The sequence below is a fragment of the Cebus imitator genome, unplaced genomic scaffold (assembly GCF_001604975.1).
Source record: "Cebus imitator isolate Cc_AM_T3 unplaced genomic scaffold, Cebus_imitator-1.0 Scaffold442, whole genome shotgun sequence".
NCBI lineage: Eukaryota > Metazoa > Chordata > Mammalia > Primates > Cebidae > Cebus > Cebus imitator.
In genome coordinates, this window is record NW_016107757.1 from 1,336,048 (window position 1) to 1,357,780 (window position 21,733).

The 21,733-nt window shown below is 37.0% G+C and overlaps 1 protein-coding gene and 1 pseudogene across 1 annotated transcript in view; both read right to left on the reverse strand.

The window, feature by feature from the left end:
* The window catches only part of CCDC83 (coiled-coil domain containing 83), a 56,780-nt gene extending 36,416 nt beyond the window's left edge, over nt 1-20,364 (reverse strand). The window contains exons 1-2 of the mRNA XM_017510669.2: nt 16,084-20,364; nt 8,614-8,698 (exon numbers count right to left, since the gene is read on the reverse strand). Coding sequence (XP_017366158.1) covers nt 8,614-8,698; nt 16,084-16,178 — 180 coding nt within the window. The 5' untranslated portion in view covers nt 16,179-20,364. The remainder of the gene's footprint in view (nt 1-8,613; nt 8,699-16,083) is intronic.
* Nucleotides 10,988-13,645, reverse strand: LOC108290743 (annotated as a pseudogene).
* Nucleotides 20,365-21,733: the final 1,369 nt, after the last annotated feature.

Sequence of the window (21,733 nt, forward strand, 5' to 3'; positions counted from 1 at the left end):
TAGTAGAGACAGGGTTTCACCATATTGGCCAGGCTGGTCTTGAACTCCTGACCTTAGGTGCTCTGTGCACCTCAGCCTTCGAAAGTGCTGGGATTACAGGTGTGAGCCACTGTGCTCGGCCTAAAATCTGAAACTTCTTGAGCATTAACATGATGTCACAAATGGAAAATGCCACACCTGAAGTCTTGTGACAGCTTGCAGTCAAAATGCAGGCAAACCAAACACAGTTTATTCAACATCCCCAAGGGAAAAATAAAGGTAACTTTAGGCTATGTGTATAAGGTGTATATGAAATGCAAATGAATTTCATGTTTAGACTTGAGTCCCATTCCCAAGATATATCATTCTGTATATGCAAATATTCCAAAATCTAAAAGAATCTAAAACTGGAAACACTTCTGGTCACAAGCATTTCAGTTAAGGGGTACTCAAACTATGTTAGCATATTTTTCATCAGAAACCATGCTAGCTGGAAGAAAGGTAACAGGAAGTGGCACATTATTTTTTATGTGCTGAAAGAAAAGAACTGTCAATCTAGAATCCTAGACCCAATGAAAATACCTAACAAAACATGTATAGGACTTGTATACTGAAAACTAGAAAATGCTGATTTAAAAAAAAATCAAGATCTCCCTGGGCCGGGCACAGTGGCTCTTGCCTGTAATCCCTGTACTTTGGGAGGCCAAGGCAAGTGGATTGCTTGAGCTCAGGAGTTCAATACCAGCCTGGGCAACCTGGCGAAACCTGTCTTCACAAAAAATTTCAAAATTAGCCAGGCGTGTTGGTTCAAGCCCGTAGTCCCAGCTACTTGGAAGGCTGAGGTGGGAGGATCACTAGAGCCCAGAAGATCGAGGCTACAGTGAACCATAATTGTGCCAGTGCACTTCAAGCCTGGGCAACTGAGGGAGATCCTGTCTCAATAAATAAATTAATTAATTAATAAAAATAAAACAAGATCTAAGTAAATGGAGAAACATATCATGCTCATGGATTGGAAGACAGCATAAGTAAAGATATCCCAATTTTGTTAACCAGCTTTAATATAATCCTTATGTAAAGCTTAGTAAGTTTTCCTTGTGGGGGTAAATATATACAAGATAATTCTAAAATTTATATGGGAAGACAAAGGAACCAGTATAGCTAAAATGATTTTGCAAAGCAACAATAAAGTAAGAGGAATTAATTTACCTTATTTCAAGACATATTCAATAGCTATAGTAATCAAGACTATGTGGTATTGGCAGAGGGGTAGGAATAGAGATCAACTGAAAGAATAGAGAACTCAGAAACAGACCCACACAAGGTCGGGTGCTATGGCTCACGCCTGTAATTCCAACCCTTAGGCAGGCGGAGGCAGGTGGATCACTTGAGGTCAGTTCAAGACCAGCCTGTCCAACATGGTGAAACTTCATCTCTACTAAAAATACAAAATTAGCCGGGCATCGTGGCGGGTGCCTGTAATTCCAGCTACTGAGGAGGCTGAGGCAGTAGAATCATTTGAAACCTGGGAGGCGGGGGTTGCAGTGAGCTGAGATCATGCCAGTGCACTCCAGCCTGGGCAACAAAGCGAAACTCCATCTCAAAAAAGAAAAAAAAGAGGTCCACAGAAATCTCCAACTGATTTTTTTTTAATTGTGCTAAAATTTAAATATTTATTTTTAATTGAACAATTCAGTGGCATTTAGTACATTTTCAGTGTTGTAGAACCACCACATTCTATCTAGTTCCAAAACATTTCCAGCATTCCAAAGTAACACTCCTTAGCCATTAGGCAGTTTCTCCCTCTCATCCCTTTCTTTCAGTCCTTGGCAACCAGCAATCTCTTCTGTCCCTATGGATTGATCTCTTCTGGATATTGGAATAAATGGAATCATACAGCATGCTGACCTTTTGTGTCTGGTATATTTTACTCAGCATATTTTGGAGGTTCGTCTACATTGTAGCATGTATCAGTACTTCATTCCCTTTTATGACTACATAATATACCATTGTTTATGTGTATACTAAAATTTGCTTATCCATTCATCTGCTAATGAACCTTTGGGCTGTTTCAATTTGGCTATTTGAATAGTGCTACTATCAACATGCGTGTAACATGTACTTGAATACTTGTTTTTCATCCTTTTGGGAACAGAATTACAGGGTCACATGGTAATTCTATATGTCTTTCTGAGGAACTGTCAAATTGTTTTCCACAGTAGCTGAACAATTTTACATTCCCACTAGCCATGTATGAGGTCATGTTCTAATTTTTCCACATCTTCATGACCACTTTTGGTTATAGCCATCCTGTATCTGCAAAGTGGTACCTCATTGTGGTTTTTATTTGCATTTCTCTAATAACTATGTTGAGCATCTTTTCATATGCTTATTGGCCATTTGTGTATCTTCCCTGGAGAAGCACCTATTCAATGCCAAACTGATTTTTGACAAAGGTATGAAAGCAATTCAGTGCAGGAAAGATAGTTTTATCAACTAATGGTGCAGACACAACTGGACATCTGCAGGTAAAAATAAAAAAAGAATCTTGATCTAAGCCTCACACCTTATATACAAACTAACTCAAAATGGACCATGATTTAAATATAATAGGTGAAATTACAAAAATTTTAGAATGAAACATAGGAGAAAATCTTTAGGACTTAGGGCTAGGCAAAGAGTTTGAAAACTTGACACTGAAAGCACAATCCATAAAAGGAAAAATTGATAAACTGGACTTCATTAAAATTAAAAACTTTTACTCTGTTACAGTTCCTTTTATGAGGATGAAAGACAAACTACAGACCAGGAGAAAATATTTGCAAATAGCATATCCAAGAAAGGACTAGTTTTTAGAAGAATATGTATATATAAAAATATAATATATATAATGTATAAATAATATATATAATATATAAATAATATATATAATATATATTATAAATATATATAATATATAAATAATATAAATAAAAATATATAATATATACATTATATAAATATATATAAAACTCAAGAGTACAAAAAGTCTAATTATAAAATAAGCAAAAGAGAAACAAGCACATGCAAAGAGATTCAACATCATTATCCATTAGGGAAATGCAAATTAAAACCACACTGAGATATCATGACACACCTACCAGAATGGCTAACATAAAATAGTACATAGCGCCAACACTAAATTCTGGAGAGGATGAGGAGAAACTGGATCCCTCATATATGATGGTGGGAATGTAAAATGGTATAGCCAGCTTGGAAAATAGTTTAACAGTTTGTTCAAAAACTAACATGTAACTACCACACTACCCAGCAATTGAACTCCTGGGCATTTATTCCAAAGAAATGAAGACTTTTGTTCATACAAATACCTGTCCGTGAATGTTTATATTAGCTTTATGTAAAATGTGCAATAACTGGAAACAACCCAGATGTCCTCCAGGTGAATGGTTAAACAAACTGTGATGCATCCACACCATGCTACTATCCAGTAATACAAAAACACTAACTGATAACACACATAACAGCCTGGATGTACCTCCAGAGAATTATGCTGAATTTTAAAAAGCCAAGTCCCAAAGGATTATTTATTGTATGATTTCATTCATGTAACATCCCTGAAGTAACATTATAATAATGGAGAACAGACTAATGGTTGCCAAGGCTAATGAGGGTGCAGAACTGGGAGGGGAGTATGTGGCTATAAAGGGTCACATGAAGGATACTTGTGATGATGGAAATATTCTATATCTTGACTTTCCATGTAATCTTGTCGATATCCTAGTTGTGATATTGTACTGTGATTTTGTAATACGTTATGAGAAGCTAGGTAATAGGCACACAGGACCTCTCTATCGTTTCTTAAAATTAGTGTTAATCTATACTTATTTCAAAATAGAGTTTTACTAAAAAATGAAGGCCAATGAATATTGACAACTGAAAATAAATAATTTACTACTCCTTAACCAATTCTCAGATAGTCTGTTTTCTGGAATGAAATAGATTCATGTTTTGTTTGCTTATAAATAAATTGAATTATTTTACTTTGGCATGTTATTTTAAAATGAAATATTTATGGAAACTTAAATAATAGTAATGGAAATATCACTTGCCAAACTATTGCACTGCTAATACTTTTTCTAAATATGGACTTTTCCACTTATTTTTGTAGAAGTAGAAAATTCCTTTATCAAGTATGTTTTGAATCTTAAGGTATCTAATTTTACTTATCTTAGTTAATTTTAGTAAGGCAACAATGGCCTCCAAATTCAATCCCGGCTCCAAAATATTTACCATGATATGTAGGCAAAGAGTTCCAAAGATAGTGATAATTTTAAAACCACTACATACAAGTTACAAAGAAATGTATATAATATACAGAGAAATTTTCCTTTTCTTTCCATACTTGGCACAATACTTCTCAAGGTAAATCCAATTCCCTAGATCAAATATTTAACACAATGACTATTCTTTTCAAGCCTATGATAGTTTTCATTTACAAAATTTAAAAAATTTTTACCTTTTCAGAGACAGGGTCTCAGTCTGTTGCCCAAGCTGGAGTGCAGTAGCATGGCCATAGCTCACTGTAACCTCAAACTCCTGGGCTCAAGTGTCCTCCTGCCTGAGCCTCCTGAGTAGGTGGGACTACAGGGGCACAGCATTGCACCTGGCTACCTTTTACAATTTTTTTATAGAAACGGGCTCTCACTATGTTGCCCAGGCTGGTGTCAAAACTCCTGGCCTCAAGCAATTCTCCTGCCTTGGCATCCCAGAGTGTTGGGATTACAGGCATGAGCCACTGTGCCTGGCCTGCATAATATCATTAAATATTATTTGACATTATATATAAATTTAATATTATCTATATTAAATTTATCAAACCCCATATGAATTTTGAATGGAAGGAGAATGTGTCTGATAGCATTTTACAGAATTCAGTATATCTCAAAAACTATTTTGAGTAATATAAGAAACAAAATTTAGTTAGATATACCACTAATTTGCTAAAAATATGTTTATCCTACAAAGTAAGGTAAATCATTACTACTTGAGGTAAGAATAATCATCACATTATAAAAATGGAAAAAGGACATTTAATAAATAAGCTATAAAAAAGATCGATTTTGTTTTCTTTCAACTTATATTTACCCTTTTACTTTTTAAGACTCATAAGAATAAGAAAAGATGCTGGGCATAGTGGCTCAGGCCTGTAATCCCAACATTTTGGGAATCCGAGGCGAATAGATCACTTGAGGTCAAGCGTTCGAGACCAGCTTGGCCAACATGGTGAAACCCCATCTCTACAGAAAGTACAAAGATTAGTTGGGCATGGTGGTATGTTTGTGTAATCCCAGGTATTTGGGTGGCTGAGGCACAAGAATCACTTGAAGCTGGGAGGCGGAGATTGTAGTGAGCAGAGATTGTGCCACTGCACTCCAGCCTGGGTGACACAGCAAGACTCTGTCTCAAACAAACAAACAAAAAACAAGAAAAGAAGTTGCCAAAATAGTGCAGAGAATCCCAATCTACTATTCACCTTACTTTCCCCAATGATAAGATTCTACATAACTATAGTACATTATCAAATCCAGGAAATTAACATTGATATGTTATTAACTAAACTAGAGACTATTCATTTTTGTTTGTACATAAACTTGTTTTTTTCAGTGTACAATATGATAAAATTTTATCACATATAGATATGAAAATTATTAACAAATGGATGGTTATTTGAAGCCATAGTGTTAAGGGAGATGACCCCATAAAGGATTTAGAGAGAGAAGGGTTGAGATTAGAACCCTGGTAAATGTAATAATTAAGGGATGGGTCTAGGCAAAGAGCAGTGAATAAAAAATGAGAAGAAATGGTCAGAGAGGTAGGAGAAAAGTTAAGATAGAGTGAGGTCCTGGAACCCAAAGGAGAAAAGGGTTTTAAGATAAAGGGAGCAGCTGCTGTAGAGATGAGAGATAAAGTAAAGACTAAAAAGAGTCTAATGGACCTGGAAAATTGGTCATTAATAACTTTTGCTAGAGCAGTTGTGGTGGAATAGTAGTTATGAAAGAATGAATGGAGGGTAAGTAAGTAGACATAGTGAACTGTGGAACATCTAATGAGGTAGGTAGAGCAGTGAATGCAGACCGAGAGAAAGAAAGATAATAAATGAGGTGATAATCCAAACAGAACTAAATATACATAGGAAGAGATGTTATGTGGGAAAGAAGACGGGCATTTCTGATTTCGAAATAACTGAAGAGAAAACAATATATCTTCCTAATGAGTCATGTTAAATATCTGTAACCACAAAACATTTTTCCTTCCACTAGTGTTAGTGTGAATCAACTCAACAAATATTTATTGAACACCTACTCAAGCTGGATTCTTCCAGAGAAACAAAGATAAGTAAGACTGGATTGCTGCTACCTAAAAAGCTTGCAGTTTAATATTGGAGATATAATTTTACACACTATTCCAACTTAGGTTGGGGGAATGAAAAGGAGCTAGCCAAGAAAAAAGCATTCTAGGAAGAGGAAACAGCATGAGTAAAAGCATAAAGAAATAGATTGGTTTTCAAGATTTCAAAGAAGAGGTGACAAGCAAAAGGTAGAGCAGAGAGGCAGGGGGCAGACAAATGCCTAGGCAGAAAAGGGTGGGACCTCAGTGAAATCCAACCTTCAAGCTGGAAACAGTCCTGTGAATATCCTCCAACCAGACTGAGAACCTGCCTTCCTGTTTGGCTTGCTTTCTTCTGATTAGTCCCCATCCGTCACCTATTTTACATACACCTGTTTCTAATTGATTTTCTAATTGATTTTAGAAAATATCCGTTTCTAATTGATTTTCTACACTATTGTGCCCACCTTAACCTTTTTTACATACCCAAAAAACAGTGAGCACACACTCCCTATTCTGAACCCATAAAAAGCCCTGGGCTCAGCCATGTTGGGAACTCTACTGCCTTTGGGTAAGGAGACCACCCCTGCTTCCCCTCCCTGCTAAAAACTGTTTCATCACTGAGTAAAACATCCTGCCTTGCTCACTCTTCACATGTCTGTGTACTTACTTCTTTCTGGTCCTGAGACAAGAACCCAGACCTAGCTGAGCTAAGGAGCAAAAAATCCTCTATCAGCAGTTGGAGACAAGGTTTGAGAGGTGAACGGGTCAGATTTTGAAGGACCCTGAAGACTTTAGTGAGGACAGTGGCTTTTATTTTCTGTGCAATAGGAAGCCGCTGACGGATGTTCATCTCTGAAAGGTTTACAGTATTCAAAATTTAATTCTGGTTGCACTGTCGAAAATGTGCTTTGGGGGAAGGATGGGTAAGAGATGGTGGTGGTTTAAATTACAGCAGTAGCAACATAAAAGGAAAGAAATGGATGATGTTCAGATACAGAGTTGGAGCTAGAATTTGCCTCTTCATGCTCCTCACTGCTGAGTCCACTAATGTGATTCTTGAGCCAATCCTCATGGAAACAAGAACTTTAACTGTTTCTGGCTCCAAATGATGGACTAAGGGGAACATGATTACTCAGTCCTGATTGCTGTACTTGCCACAACCAAGTCCTGATCTACAAGTCCCAGTGCTGACCACTGGAGGATGTGCATGGGTGCCTTGGTGGTACTCACTTCTCTTTAGTGCTCTGGATCTCTTGTAGAGCCTGTATTCAGGCAACAGGTCAAACTGAGCTTCTGTTTTAGTCCCAATTACAAGTGAATGAACCTTGAGAATCATGACAGTGTCAGAGTCACAGTTATGTCACTAGCTTGTCTCATCCACTAAATACTTATTGAATGAACAAACAAATTAGCCCTATGGGGAAGACAGGAATCCCCATTTTACAAAAGGAAATTTACACTCATACTAAATCTGGCCAAAATGACATCAGCAATAAGCTGTATAGTCAGAATGCAAACTCAGATCTCTGACTCCAAACTCTATTAAAATTTGTAGATATATATATATTTTTAAACCAAAGCCAAAATAAAAGTTAACTGGAAGTTTCAGGGCCCATATAAAATGTGTTAAAAGGAGGCACCCTCAGTATTTCTTCCTTCATGAGATACCTTGAGGGATAAATTATGTTAATTGTCATTGACTGCTTCTGAACTTTATTTCTGTTGACCGTTAGTCCTGATAGTCATATATAGCACCCTTTTGATATTCATTTTAATCTGATTGAATAAAAACATTGTATCATCTTAAATATGCAATCAATAATTTTAACAACTGAGAATGTCCTTTTCAAATGGTATTTACATATGCATACTCTGAAAATCTAAAAGAAAAAAGATAAAGAAATGAAAAATAGAGAACCAATGTTTTATAGTTTGGTTAAATAAAAAGGCAAAAGATAAATGTGGTTTCAAAGCTTTAAAATTTTGAATGTAAAATTCAGTGTCTTCAGGATGTAAGTAACATAATTCAACCCATCTTCCATTGACGTTATAACTAATATAATGGGAACAGCAGTACCCTCTTGCCACACATGTACAAAGAAACTTAAATAGATTGTAAGTAAATCACTTCCAAGCTTTCAAGAAGATAATTTCCTAGAGTGTATTTCACTATAATCCACATTTTTTGAAAGCATGAGTATAAATGTTTAATGACTATATATAGGTTCTAAATTTTATACTCACTCTTTCATGATATTTTTGATTCTTTTCCCTAAGTGTCTTTATTTGAAACATGAATCGCTCTACTGCATTTTCCTGTATTTGACATCTGGGAATCAACAAAGATAAAATGTGTTAGAATCATTTATCTTAGGAAAAATTCATAAGAAAAATTTAAAAAGTATTTGAAGTGATTAAATACATTATGAAAACACATTTAGGGATAAAAACCCTTCCCAAATGGTTTTCTGTTTCTGAATCTATTTAACTCACTAAAATATATATTGGAAAGATAACTTCAAGGTTGTTTTTTTCTTTTAAAAAAAAACCCCTGTTCATATTTTATAGTTATAATTTCATACTTTCGAATTGTGTATAAATAATTTGGCCTAAAGGAAAACAAGGAGAGGGCATACAGAAAACATGCTTTCTAGAATTCTAAAAATATTCAGACAAAAATGATAAACAAAACTAAGACGTTATAAGGGCCAGCACACTTTCTTGAAATATTAAGGTAAACTAGGCATGCCTATTGGTTCAAGTTCATTAGCATGCCCTCTCTTCTACAAATAGTAAAAACTTCTTTTCTGGCACAAATACATTTCTTTAATACTCAACAACTATTTGTTGAGTGTCTGTTAGGTATGAGAGAAAAGTGTAGAAAGTCTTTTGTATAGGCTATTTGATAGCTATTTGAGGTTTTAAGTATAGTATATCTCTTTAAAAATTTGCTGGGTATGGTGAGTCACACCTGTAATCCCAGCATCTGGGAGGCTGAGGCAGGTGGATCTTTTTTTTTGAAATGGAGTCTTGCCCTGTTGCCCAGGCCGGAGTGCAGTAGCGTGATCTTGGCTCACTGCAACCTCTGTCTCCTGGGTTCAAGTGATTCTCCTGCCTCAGCCTCCTGAGTAACTGGGATTATAGGCACCTGCCACCACACCTGGCTAATATTTCTATTTTTAGTAGAGACAGGGGTTTCTCCATGTTGACCAGACTGGTCTTGAACTCCTGACATCAAGTGATCCACCCACTTCAGCCTCCCAAAGTGCTGGGATTACAGGCATAAACCACTGTGTCCAGCCAGCAGGTGGATCTCTTGAGGACAGGAGTTCCAGACCAGGCTGGCCAACATGGTGAAACCCTGTCCTTCTAAAAATACAAAAATTAGCCAGGTATGGTGGCGAAGACCTATAGTCCCAGCTACTCAGGAGGCTGAGGCAGGAGAATCGTTTGAACCCAGGAGGTGGAGGTTGCAGTGAGCCAAGATCATGCCACTGCACTCCAGCCTGGGCGACAGAGTGAGATCCTGTCTCAAAGTAAATAAATAATTTAAAAAATTTTATAGTATATCTTGTATCACTATGACCTAGTAAATCTTATAACTTTAAATCTGAGACCAAAATAATGCAAAGGAAATGTGTTATCTAAACCCTTTGGCTCAATTAACAAAACAAAACAAAACCAGAAATACAGCACCTCTGTAGTACAGTGAACAGAAGAGTAGTTAAAGAATGAGAAACTCTGGTTTTAAATCTTGCCCTTACCACTTTTTGTCTACATTATCTCAGGCAAGTCAATTCCCTGTGCCTAAATGTCCAAGCTGTCAAATGGGATAAGAATACCTAGTTCTGCATATTTTCATAAGGATTAAAATAAGAAAGCATATGTGAATGCTTCTAGCATAAAGTAAATGCTTAGTAAATATCAGTTGAATTGAGCTTTATGTTTTTAGCCCTTCCCCCCAGACGTCAGTTATATTTGTGACATTGTATACTCAGTAGAGAGAAAAAGCAGGCTCTTTCTTTCCCAATAATGAGAAAATGCAACATTAAGAAAAATCCTTTACTGGTCATAAAAAGCTCTGTTTGGATATTATGAAACTTGAATTTTAGAGCTGGTTTTCCAGTTCTCTAGGGATATTTAACCTTTAGGCTTTGGCTTACTGTTCCCGAAATAAGAGGATTGATGGAGTGAACTCTATGCTTTCTTTTCAGTTCCAAAATTCTGCAATTTAAATGGACCAGTATTCCCTTTCAAACAGTCATATATACAATGTAGATTTAAAGACCTGCCACTAGGTGCCCAGCATTGTTTTAGGCATTATAGAGATAGTTTTTTTTTTTTTTTTTTTTTTTTTTTTTTTTTTTTTTTTTTTTTTNTTTTTTTTTTTCCCTTTGGAAACAGTCTTGCTCTGTCACTCAGGCTGGAGTACGGTGGCACAATTTTGGCTCACTGCAACCTCCCCTTCCCAGGTTCAAGCTATTCTCCCACTTTAGCCCCCTACCGCACCAGTAGCTGGGATTATAGGCACGTGCCACCATGCCCAGCTAATTTTTGAATTTTTTGCTGAGATGAGGTTTCACCATGTTGGCCAGTCTGGTCTTGAACTCCTGGCTTCAAGTGATACACCCACCTTGGCCTCCCAAATTAGAGAGAATACAGATGTGAGCCACTTGTGCTCGGCCTATAATTTTTGACAACACCTTCATGATCCTTGCCTTCAAGGAATACCTTTTACTGGTTAATAAGAAGTAAACCCGTACATATATTGAAACATATTGTTTATACATTATGATAAATACCATGGGGAAAATAAGAATATAAAAAGGACTGTGAATGGAGGGGACTATTATAGATAGGTGGGCTACACAAAATAGTAAGAAAATAAGGTGCTGTGCTCTTCAGGCTGGGCTTGAACTCCTGGGCGCAAGGAATCCTCCAACCTCAGCCTCCCAAGTAGCTGGGGTTACAGATGTGCACCACTACACCTGGCTTATCTTTGACTTCTTACTTAAAGCTTACGTTTGTGCAAAAATTTTGAAGGAGTGCCTTCTCTACCTCCTGTTTTTCAGGAGATTAAAAAAAGTATTATAAATGAAAATTATCTGAAAAGAATAAATGCAAATGTGCAAATTACTCACATAATTTCTGCAATTATAAATATAGTAATACTACTTCGTTACATGGGTAGAGCAAGCAAATGAATCTCAAGATGTGGTCTTCATTGGTTAAACTGAGTCTATAGATGGGCTTGTGAATGGACAATTTTTTTTTTAACTCATAATCAATTTATTAAAATAACTGACTTTAAGCATCTGCAATGGTGACTTCTACCTCAACTCCTGGCTCAATACTGATGAAAGTAATCTACTTAACAATCTCAGAAGGACTGTGCAAGTCAATGGGTCACTTGTGGATTCTCATCTGGAAATGATCCCATGTCTTAGAACCTTCACCACAAGGTGTTTTTCTTGCAGTGATTCTCAAAGTCTTGGTAGGCATTCAAACTGGTCCTTTCACTTTGAGATTCTTTTCCTTTGCTCCTCTGATAAGTTAGCACACACCTTCTCCAGGGATTTTATCTTGCGGCTTGTTAGAGTGATTCGAATTTGGTAAATTGCCACCTCCAGCTCCATGGGTGTTGTTCTGGTGTCCTTAAAAGCCATGGCTGCTGTGCGGCTTCCTGACCAACTTGTTCCTCAGCAAGAGTGAACAGTGGTGAGTCAGGAGCAAGGGCGTGCGAACCAACAATCCGCAACAGCTACGACCGCGTCTTCCTCAAAGAGAAAGGGCAATTGACAAATTTTCTGGCTGTGGCTGAGAGCTTTCCTTGGTGATGACTGAGCATGCAATTATTGGGCTGGAGACCACGTGCTGCCCTAACCCAACTTCATGGGTCATATTTATACTAAAAAAATTATTTGCTGTTTCTCTGAAACTCTAATTGGGCAGCCTTTATTTCTATTTGATACATCTGGCAACCCCACACTTAAGACAACCACCCCTCCCTCAGAGCATTTAGGAGCAAATGGCCTCAGGCTCTTGTCCATTTCTGCAGTGAGTAGTTCCGGATGATGTGAGTGGCAGCAGCAGGCCTCGGGGGAATTTTGAATGCCCTAAATGTTTTGGCAGCTTCACTGGCCCCCTTGTGGCGCTCATGGTACCTGGGGGTCTAATTTAGCTGAGTCTTCTTTGGCTTCTCTGGCTTCATGAGAGGCGTATTTTACCAGGAAGCAGATGAAGCTTAATTTCAGAACTCGACGCTATTATGGGGACTTCAAGCATCATTGTTCTCTATACACTTCTTCCTTTTTAATATCTCCCCATCTACTCAGTGCCCTAGAATCTGAAATGTCACACTAAGTGCTGAAGCAAGTGGGGTGATAAAAAAACCAATATACATTAAAGGAATTTGAAAAGGATATGGTACTATTCTAAAGCACAGTGACACTAAATTGTTAGTAATACAATATGTCACCTTTTGCCCCTCTCTCTATGTTGTTAAAATGTTAGTAATGTTTCAGTGTTCCCCCCACTCATGCAATTTCATTGAAAATTCTGGGAAGGAAAACAAATTAATTTGAATTCCAAAAAACCTATATTTTTGTGGGGTTTTTTTTTAAACCCATAAACGTAGCAACATCTGTTTTTTTATATCTCTACCAATATTTAATGTAGAAACCTGGGAGACAACAAGTATAAAGGAGAAAATAAAAACTACCAATACTTAGAGATGATCACGTTATAGATTTAGTATTGGCAATATCAGTTCTTCACAAACAACCATAGAAGTTCGTGACCTTGCATTCTGGGAAAGAGTTCCTATATCCTTGAAATTACTTGATAAAAGGGCAGGATTGCTTTGTTGCAGATGTTTTCAGAATATTAACAATCTATACTCACCAGTAGGTAAGAAAGAGCTTGTTTATTGGTGGGCATTTCATCACTGAGTGTTAATACGTTAAAAATTTTATTTCTTGTATCAACAGGCAACAATAATATTGTGTTTGGTTTCATGAGTGTGATTTTGCTTTCAGACAAGATCCAACAATATTTACTCAACAAAGAAACTCTGAGCTCATACTATATATCAGGCTGTGATAGTTACTAGAGGTATAGACAGGAGTAAACAACAGTCTTCAAGGAGCTCACAGTTTGTTGAGGGAGAGCCAAGCACAAATGTCCCGCTATATTTTTCCTTCACCTAAAATATTTTAACTGCTTTATCCATATAAAAACACAAATCTTGGCTAGACCCCGTGGCTCACGCCTGTAATCCTAGCACTTTGGGAGGTCGAGATGGGCTGATCACTTGAGCCCAGGAGTTTTGAGACAAGCATGGTCAACGTAGGGAGACCTTGTCTCTATAAAAACAAACAAACATGGCTCATACCTGTAATCCCAGCACTTTGGGAGGCCAGGGTGGGCAGATCACCTGAGATCAGGGGTTGAAGACCAGCCTGGCCAACATGGCGAAAACCCATCTTTACTAAAAATACAAAAAATTAGTGTGCATGTTGGCGTGTGCCTGTAATCCCAGCTACTTGGGAGGCTGAGGTGGGAGAATCAGTTGAACCTGGGAGGTGGGGGTTGTAGTGGGCTGAGATCATGCCACTGCACTCCAGCCTGGGGGTGACAGAGCAAGACTCTTGTCTCAAAAACCAACCAACCAACAAATCATTGATACAAATAAACTTGACTTTCAAAAAATCTATATCATCTGCATTTTTTTACTCATAACCATATTCTCACCTATTTCTACATCTATATCCATACTTATTGCAGGGAAATGAAGGGAAAATAAGGATAGTTGAGAAAAGAAAAACAATCATTATTCAGAGATGATAATTTTATAGACTGAACATTGGTAGTATCAGCTCTTCTCAAACAACCATAGAAGTTCAAGACTTTCTTGGGATAAATTTGGAAAAAAGGTCAATTGCTCAAAAACCATAAATTAACTGCCTACTCTGTGCTCACTGCTTTATTAGGAGCTGAAAGAGGTATAAGAGGCTACCAGGGGACTCCTGGACAATCCTTCCTCAGATGATGAGAGAGAGTGTCCTGGCTATTTGTCATGTGACAACAGTTCTGTCACTGAGGAACACATGGAATGCATAAATACATAACGCGCGTTCCTTTTCCAGAAATCAGCTCGAAGCTTTCTCAAGCAACCTTTTCCTAACCCCTCTGTCTAGGTCAAATCCTTTAGTTATGCTGTTAAACAGCACCCTACATTTTTCTTTTATAGTACCTTTATTATAGTCATGTAACTTTTTTTTTTGAGACAGGATCTCTCTCTGTCACCAAGGCTGTAGTGCAGTGACACAATCATGGCTCACTGTAACCTTGACCTCCCTGGGTTCAGGCAATCCTCCCACCTCCACCTCCACCTCCTAAATAGGAGGGACTAATTGTTATTTTGTAGAGATGGGGTTTCATCATGTTGCTCAGGCTGATCTCAAACTCCTGGGCTCATCCACCCACGCTGGCCTCTCAAAGTGCTGGGATTATAGGCGTGAGCCACCACACTGTCCTGTCATTTTTTTTTGAAGCTCAGATTAGTGCTTATTGTCTGTCTCCCATGCTTCATCAAGGCAGGAACCATGTGATCCTGTTTGCTTCTATACTTCCGTACCCAGCACTTGATTTGCACTTGGTAGACGCTCAAGTACATATTGAATGAATACATGAATGAAGCACATTTCAGCTTTATGTGAGAAAAGACTAACACTTATCTATTAATTCTCTAAGAATTACACATTAAACACCTACCTCGTGCCAAAAGCTAAAGTTCACAACCCTCAAGGAGCTATTTGTTGGAATAAAACATAAACATAGAATAAATATTACCTGTACTTTTGTCTCCAGCTCCTAGGAATGAGACATTATGAAATGTTATTAAAAGAATTTTCTGTAAATCATTTGGATTTTATATGTAGCCGTTTAGGAAAATGTAAGTTGCAATGTCTAAGAAATAAAAGGTCACATAAAGGGAAATTTTCTCTTCCATTCTTTTTTTTTTTTTTTTTTTTTTTTTTTTTGAGATGGAGTCTTGCTCTGTTGCCCAGGCTGGAATGCAGTGGTGTGATCTGGGCTTACTGCAACCTCCACCTCCCAGGTTTGAGCAATTCTTCTGCCTCAGTCTTCCAAGTAGCTGAGATTACAGGCACACGCCACCATGTCTGGCTAATTTTTTGATTTTAGTCGATACCTGTTTTCACCATGTTGGCCAGGCTGGTTCTTAAACTGCGAACCTCAGGCGATCCTCCCACTTTGGCCTCCTAAAGTGCTGGGATTACAGGCATTAAACACAACATCCAGCCTCTTCTACTCTCTATAAATGTAAACTAACCATTTTATGTTGTATTTTAAGAGGTAAGCTAGCAAGCTGTTGTATGCATTGGTGAGAGTAACCAATAATACAATTGAGGGAGCCAATACCACATTAATGAAAGCTGTTTCATAGCAGCTTTCATTTCATTTCATAACATAGTCTAAGTAGTCATAGGTACTACTTGGACTATGTTATATTAAAAGTTTCAAAAACCTTTAAAAATATGTGCATAGCACAAGAGTGCAATTATGCTTCCAAATCCACATCTATTCTTCTGGCAGCTGCTGCATGCATCATTTCCATTTGGAGTTATGTGAGTCTTAACAATGACTGCCCTTTATATATGGCAACTTTCAGATTTCAGAATAAAAACTTACTGATAGTCTAGAAGTGCTTCACTGGTAGGCAATTTAACTTCTTTTGGTGGCCCATCATGTGTATCCTTTCTGTTTGCTTTCCCTGAGTTTTCCATTGTGCGGGTTAGCTATTAAGAAATATACCTGTTTAGAAAAGAGACATAGGAAAAGTGAAAAATTCCATCTTTTCCTCCCTATTTTTGTTTACTCTAGGTAGGGTAGTACCTCTGGGACTTAATACTGGCTTTCTATCCTGATTGTTTCCATGTCCTCAGATCTAACATTCATCGCAATGGTGGAACATCATGAAATGATTGGATTTTTGATTCTGGGTGAATTCCATGTTTAGCCCACGTATAGCATTTTCTCCACACAAAACTTTCTGAGAGACCCCCTCTCTTATGTTATTCATCTATATCTGTTGCCCCTATCTAGCTCTTTTAAGAGCAAAGAACTGAGCTTTTTCAATCATTTTATTTCTCCATAGTATTTGGCAGAGAGACATTAATTAAATGTCTATTAATTTTTCAAAGAAAATAAAAACAAAACCACAATTTTCTATGAGCACGAAGAAGCTAGGATCCAAAAGACTTACGAATTAGAATCAGGATCCAAAAAATTAGGTTTGGGCACGGTTGTTAAAAAGAGCAAATAAAAGCACACATTGAAGTACTTTTAAAATGATCGAGATTTACAAATGCGAATAATAATAATGTATTAATAATAACTGCTCATCAGCTATTAATTGATTTTATACCTAATAATAAAAAATCAAAAATACTTTTTAAAAGGGAAAATCAAGATCCACTGTTCACAGATGTTTATAGTAAGCAGGAGAACTTTCATGCATTTGGTTTGGGTCCTAAAATAGACTTTTCAGATTATAGTCTTCCTTAACACATTTTTATCTTTTAATTTCCACTGTTCTTAAAAGAATAAGTACCTAGCCTTAAATAAATGTATCAGTAGTTAGGTGTGGTAGAAAGCATATAATATAACCTTTGCAATTATTTGTTTAAATGGCTGGAAACTCTCATGAGAGTGGGGATGATGTAATTCTTGTGCACTACTATATTTCCTCACCAAGCACAACAGACACACAATAATAAATGCTTGTCAGATGAATACAGGAGTGGATGCATGAATGAATCAGGCAGACGTGGGCTTTAATCCTAGATCCAGCTGTGTGACCTGGAATAGGTTACTTAATCTTTTTGAAGAACTTCATTTTCATCATCTGTCAAGGGAGAAGGATAACAATTCTACTCTAAGAGCTATTGTAAGGATTAAATAAGCTAATATTTAAAGCATAGTGTCTGACATATAGAAGAAGGGCATATATCTGTAGCTCTATCTCTGTTTAGTGCCCCTTCCTCTTTCCCTTTAGTTGTTGCTCCAGGTCAAGCTTCTTCAAATTCTGGGTAACTGAAGCATAGAATGTCTGCCGGCTGCCAAGTACGATGATGTGTGGAAAGACTAATTCATGAGGTTTGCTATTGGCAACTTTCATTGATTTGGATCACTGAATTGGCAATCCACACAAATCTTTGTAGACTATTCAGCCTCAAAGTGGAAAAACTTGTTAAAATGAAAACATGCTTTTTCTCTATAGACATGCTGCTTGCAGACTCAGACCTCCAGTGAGGCTGTCTTTATGTCTGTGATTTTTCTAACCAAGTATGCACTACTCTATACAGTAACAAATTTCAGTTTATACATGAATGCAAACATACCACAATACTTTCCATCTGAAAAGCATGCAGATGACACAACAAAAAGATTTAGTACATTAAGTAGTATCTTCTCAAATATGAAAGTATTGGGAGTAATAGGCTCCACATCAGAAAGTGTTATCATGATACCACCCCAGTTCACAGAAAATTATCAGCTAAGAAAAGATTACTCTTTTGTTTCAGATGCAGAGTTGAATTTTTATATTATTTTCCATTTTAGAATTAGAATTTTAAACTTGACTGTTGCACAAAAAGCATACTGACAAATGTTTCATTTCAAAACAATAACTTACTATTTAGTAATACTTTTTACTATAAAATATTTTATTTAAAAGTTAAATGTCAACATTAATCTCTTTCTAAGTCATATGGAAGAGATCAAGTGTTATGGTTTTTACCTGCGGTACCCATCTGGTGTTGGAAGAAAAATGACCTCATCTTGCTGAATTACCTTAGTTACTTGGCTTTTATGTTTTTAACTCTTTGACTAATGTATAATTACTTACTTAACTGCAGCTCATGGCAAAAGATTTTAATAAAATGAGTGAAAATGTGGACCCATTAAAGCATAAACTCTATTAAGATTCATTGTTTCACACACTTTAAGAAAATTAGTAAGCCAATTGGACTTCCTGCTTAACAGCTGCATTTTTGTGATGAGCTAATGATAGTATCTCAGTATCTATTTTTGCATTTGATAATGCTGTATAAACCATGGGCACTTTCATAAACATTTACGAGGATTCACAGTTCCTGACCAACCAGATTTCTCTCAGTAAAAGGTGATAATCCTAGAAAAATATTCACAAAGTAAATACAATTATCTTCCAGGAAGGTTACACTTAGAATATCCGACAAATGGACATAGAATCCATCAGTAACTACAAACATCTATTCAATGCCTGCCCTGTGCATGGTGCTTTCATGACCCCCGGGTTTCATACAAAGTATAAAAGAGGCAAGACCCGACTCGGACAGATAGGAAGAAAGAAGCACACTGCAGCAGAACTTTTAAAAAAATGAACAGCTTTAAAAGACTCTAGCAAAATCCTACAGATAATGCTAGGGAGATATTCACCCAGCATGTGACCTCCCTTTTGTGTTCATGTGTGTTTTCCTCTCCCAACTGTGTTTGGGGTCTCTGAAACATACACCATAATGTAAGGACAGGTGAACATCACCTTTCCAGGATCTACTCCATAATCATTTTCTGTCATAAAATCTTTCAATAAATATTTCCCAAATGCCCTCAGTGAAAAGTCAGAAGTCTGTTTACTAAAAGTAGACATATTGCAATCATTTTTTTCATATATACTGTTACCCCATACTGCGTTGGCTCTGCAAAGTTACCTATAGAACATAGAGTGTGTCCCTTCCTGCACTGTCTCAGGATCCTGGCTCAGTATCTAGAAAGCTTAAAATAAATGATTTTTTTTTTTTTTTTGAGACAAAGCCTGGCTCTGTTGCCCAGGTTAAAGTGCAGTGGTGCCTAGGCTAAAATGCAGGCTCACTGCAACTTCTGCCTCCCAAGTGTAAGTCATCCTCCCAGTTTAACCTCCAGAGTATCTGGGATTACAGGCACATGCCACCATGCCTGGCTAATTTTTATATTTTTTTAGAGAGAGTGTTTTGCCATGTTTCTCAGGGTGATTTTGAACTCCTGAGCTCAAGCGATTCACCCACCTTGGCCTCCGAAAGTGCTAGGATTACAGGCATGAGCCACTGCACATAATTCTGTGGAGGCTGGGAGGGATGGCAGTTCTGCCCTAATACCTTTCTGGACATATAAAATGGATCTTGAGGTTTGATAGCTAATGTTTTACATAAATGTACATTAAAATGAAAGATATTTAGTTAATAGCATTAGTAATGGCAGAAGTTCGGAATAAGATTCCATCAAGGCATAACAGTATGATATAAAATATTTCTATTTGGGTGCTAGATGTCTTGAAGTCTAGTCATGGCTCAGCCACTAACTAGCTAGAAACTGAGCCATTAACTGCACAGTTTTGAACTGCAGTTCCCAAATTTTATTGGATTCTCAGCTATAAACTGTAAGGCTAATAAAAGTAGTAGTATGGTAGTAATGCAGTACTTCCAAAAGCCTTATTAAAGAGCAATCTAACTTAAAAGGTACATACTTCACTATAATGTTAATTGCAAGGCTGACATACATATTCAAAAACATTCATGGTACTCATCTTCAACAAAGTACAATTCCTTTAATGCTAGTGACACGTAACTACTTCAATAAACCCTCATCTTTGGGAATTCAAAAACAGATGTTGTATCCTTTAATATTTAAATTCATCTTCTTGAGAAGCCTCTTCTTATTGTCCTAACTAGTGATAAATAACCTCGCCTTGTGGCCCCACAGCAATTTGTACTTTTTTTTTTTTCACCATTTATGGCTTGTAATAGACAGTGTCGATTGTTTCCATCATTGTGTTCATGTGTATTCAACATTTAGCTCCCACTTATAATAAGAACATGCAATATTGCTTTTCTGTTCCTGCATTAGTTTGCTTAGGAAAATGGCCTCCAGCTGCATCCATGTTGCTGCAAAGGACACGATTTTGTTCTTTTTGTGGCTGTGTAGCAGTCCATGGTGTATGTGTACTACATTTTCTTTATCTAGTCTACCATTGATTGGCATCTTGGTTGATTCTATGTCTTTGCTACTGTGAATAGTGCCACGATGAACATGAGTACACGTGTCTTTTTCGTAGAATGATTTATTTTCTTTGGGGTATGTACCCTAAGTATAGTAGCGGGATTGCTGGGTTGAATGGTATTTCTGTTTTAAGTTCTTTGAGAAATCTTCACAATGCTTTCCACATGTTCTTTAACATTCCCACCATAAGTGTTCCCTTTTCTTCTGAACCTCACTGACATCTGTTTTTTCTCTTTTTAATAATTGCCATTCTGATTGCTGTGGGATAGTATCTCGTTGTAGTTTTGATTTGCATTTATCTAATGATTAGTGATGATGAGCATTTTTTCATATATTTGTTGGCCTGATGTATGTTTTCTTTTGCAAAGTATCTGTTCATGTCCTTTGCCTGTTTTTAAGTGGTGTTATTTGCTTTTTGCTTGCTGAATTAAGTTCCTTATAGATTCTGGATATTAGACCTTTTAAGGATGCATGGTTTGTGAATATTTTCTCCCATTCTGCAGGTTGTCTGTTTACTCTGATGACAGTTTCTTTTGCTGTGCAAAAGCTCTTTAATTAGTCCACTTGTCTATTTTTTGTTGTTGTTACAGTTGCTTTTGGGGATTTGTCGTACATTCTTTGCCAAGACCAATGTCCAGAACGGTATTTTCTAGGTTTTCTTCCACAGTGTTTATTGTTTTAGGTCTTACATTTAAGTATTTAATTCATCTTGAGTTAATTTTTGTATGTGGTAAAAGGAAGAGGGTCCAGTTTTAATCTTCTGCTAGCCAGTTATCCCAGTACCATTTAATAGGGAGTCCTTTCCCTATTGTTTGTTATTGTCATTGTCACAGATCTGGTAGTGTGTCGCTTTATTTCTGGGTTCTCTAACCTGTTCCATTAGTTTATATGTCAATTTTTGTACCAGTACCATGTTTGGGTTACTTCAGCTTTGTAATATAGTTTGAAGTTGGTTAGTGTGATTCCTTTGGCTTTGCTCTTATTGTTTGGGGTTGAATTGGTGATGAAGGTTCTGTTTTGGTTTCACATGGATTTTAGAATAGTTTTGTCTAATTCCATGAAAAATGACATTGATAGTTTGATAGGAATAGCACTGAATCTGTAATTGCTTTGGACAGTATGGCCATTTTAACATCGATTCTTCCAATCCATGAGCATGGAATGTTTTTCCATTTGTTTGTGTTCATCTCTGATTTCTTTCAGCAGTGTTTTATAATCCTCATCGTAGAACTCATTTACCTCCTTGGTAAGCTGTATTCCTAGT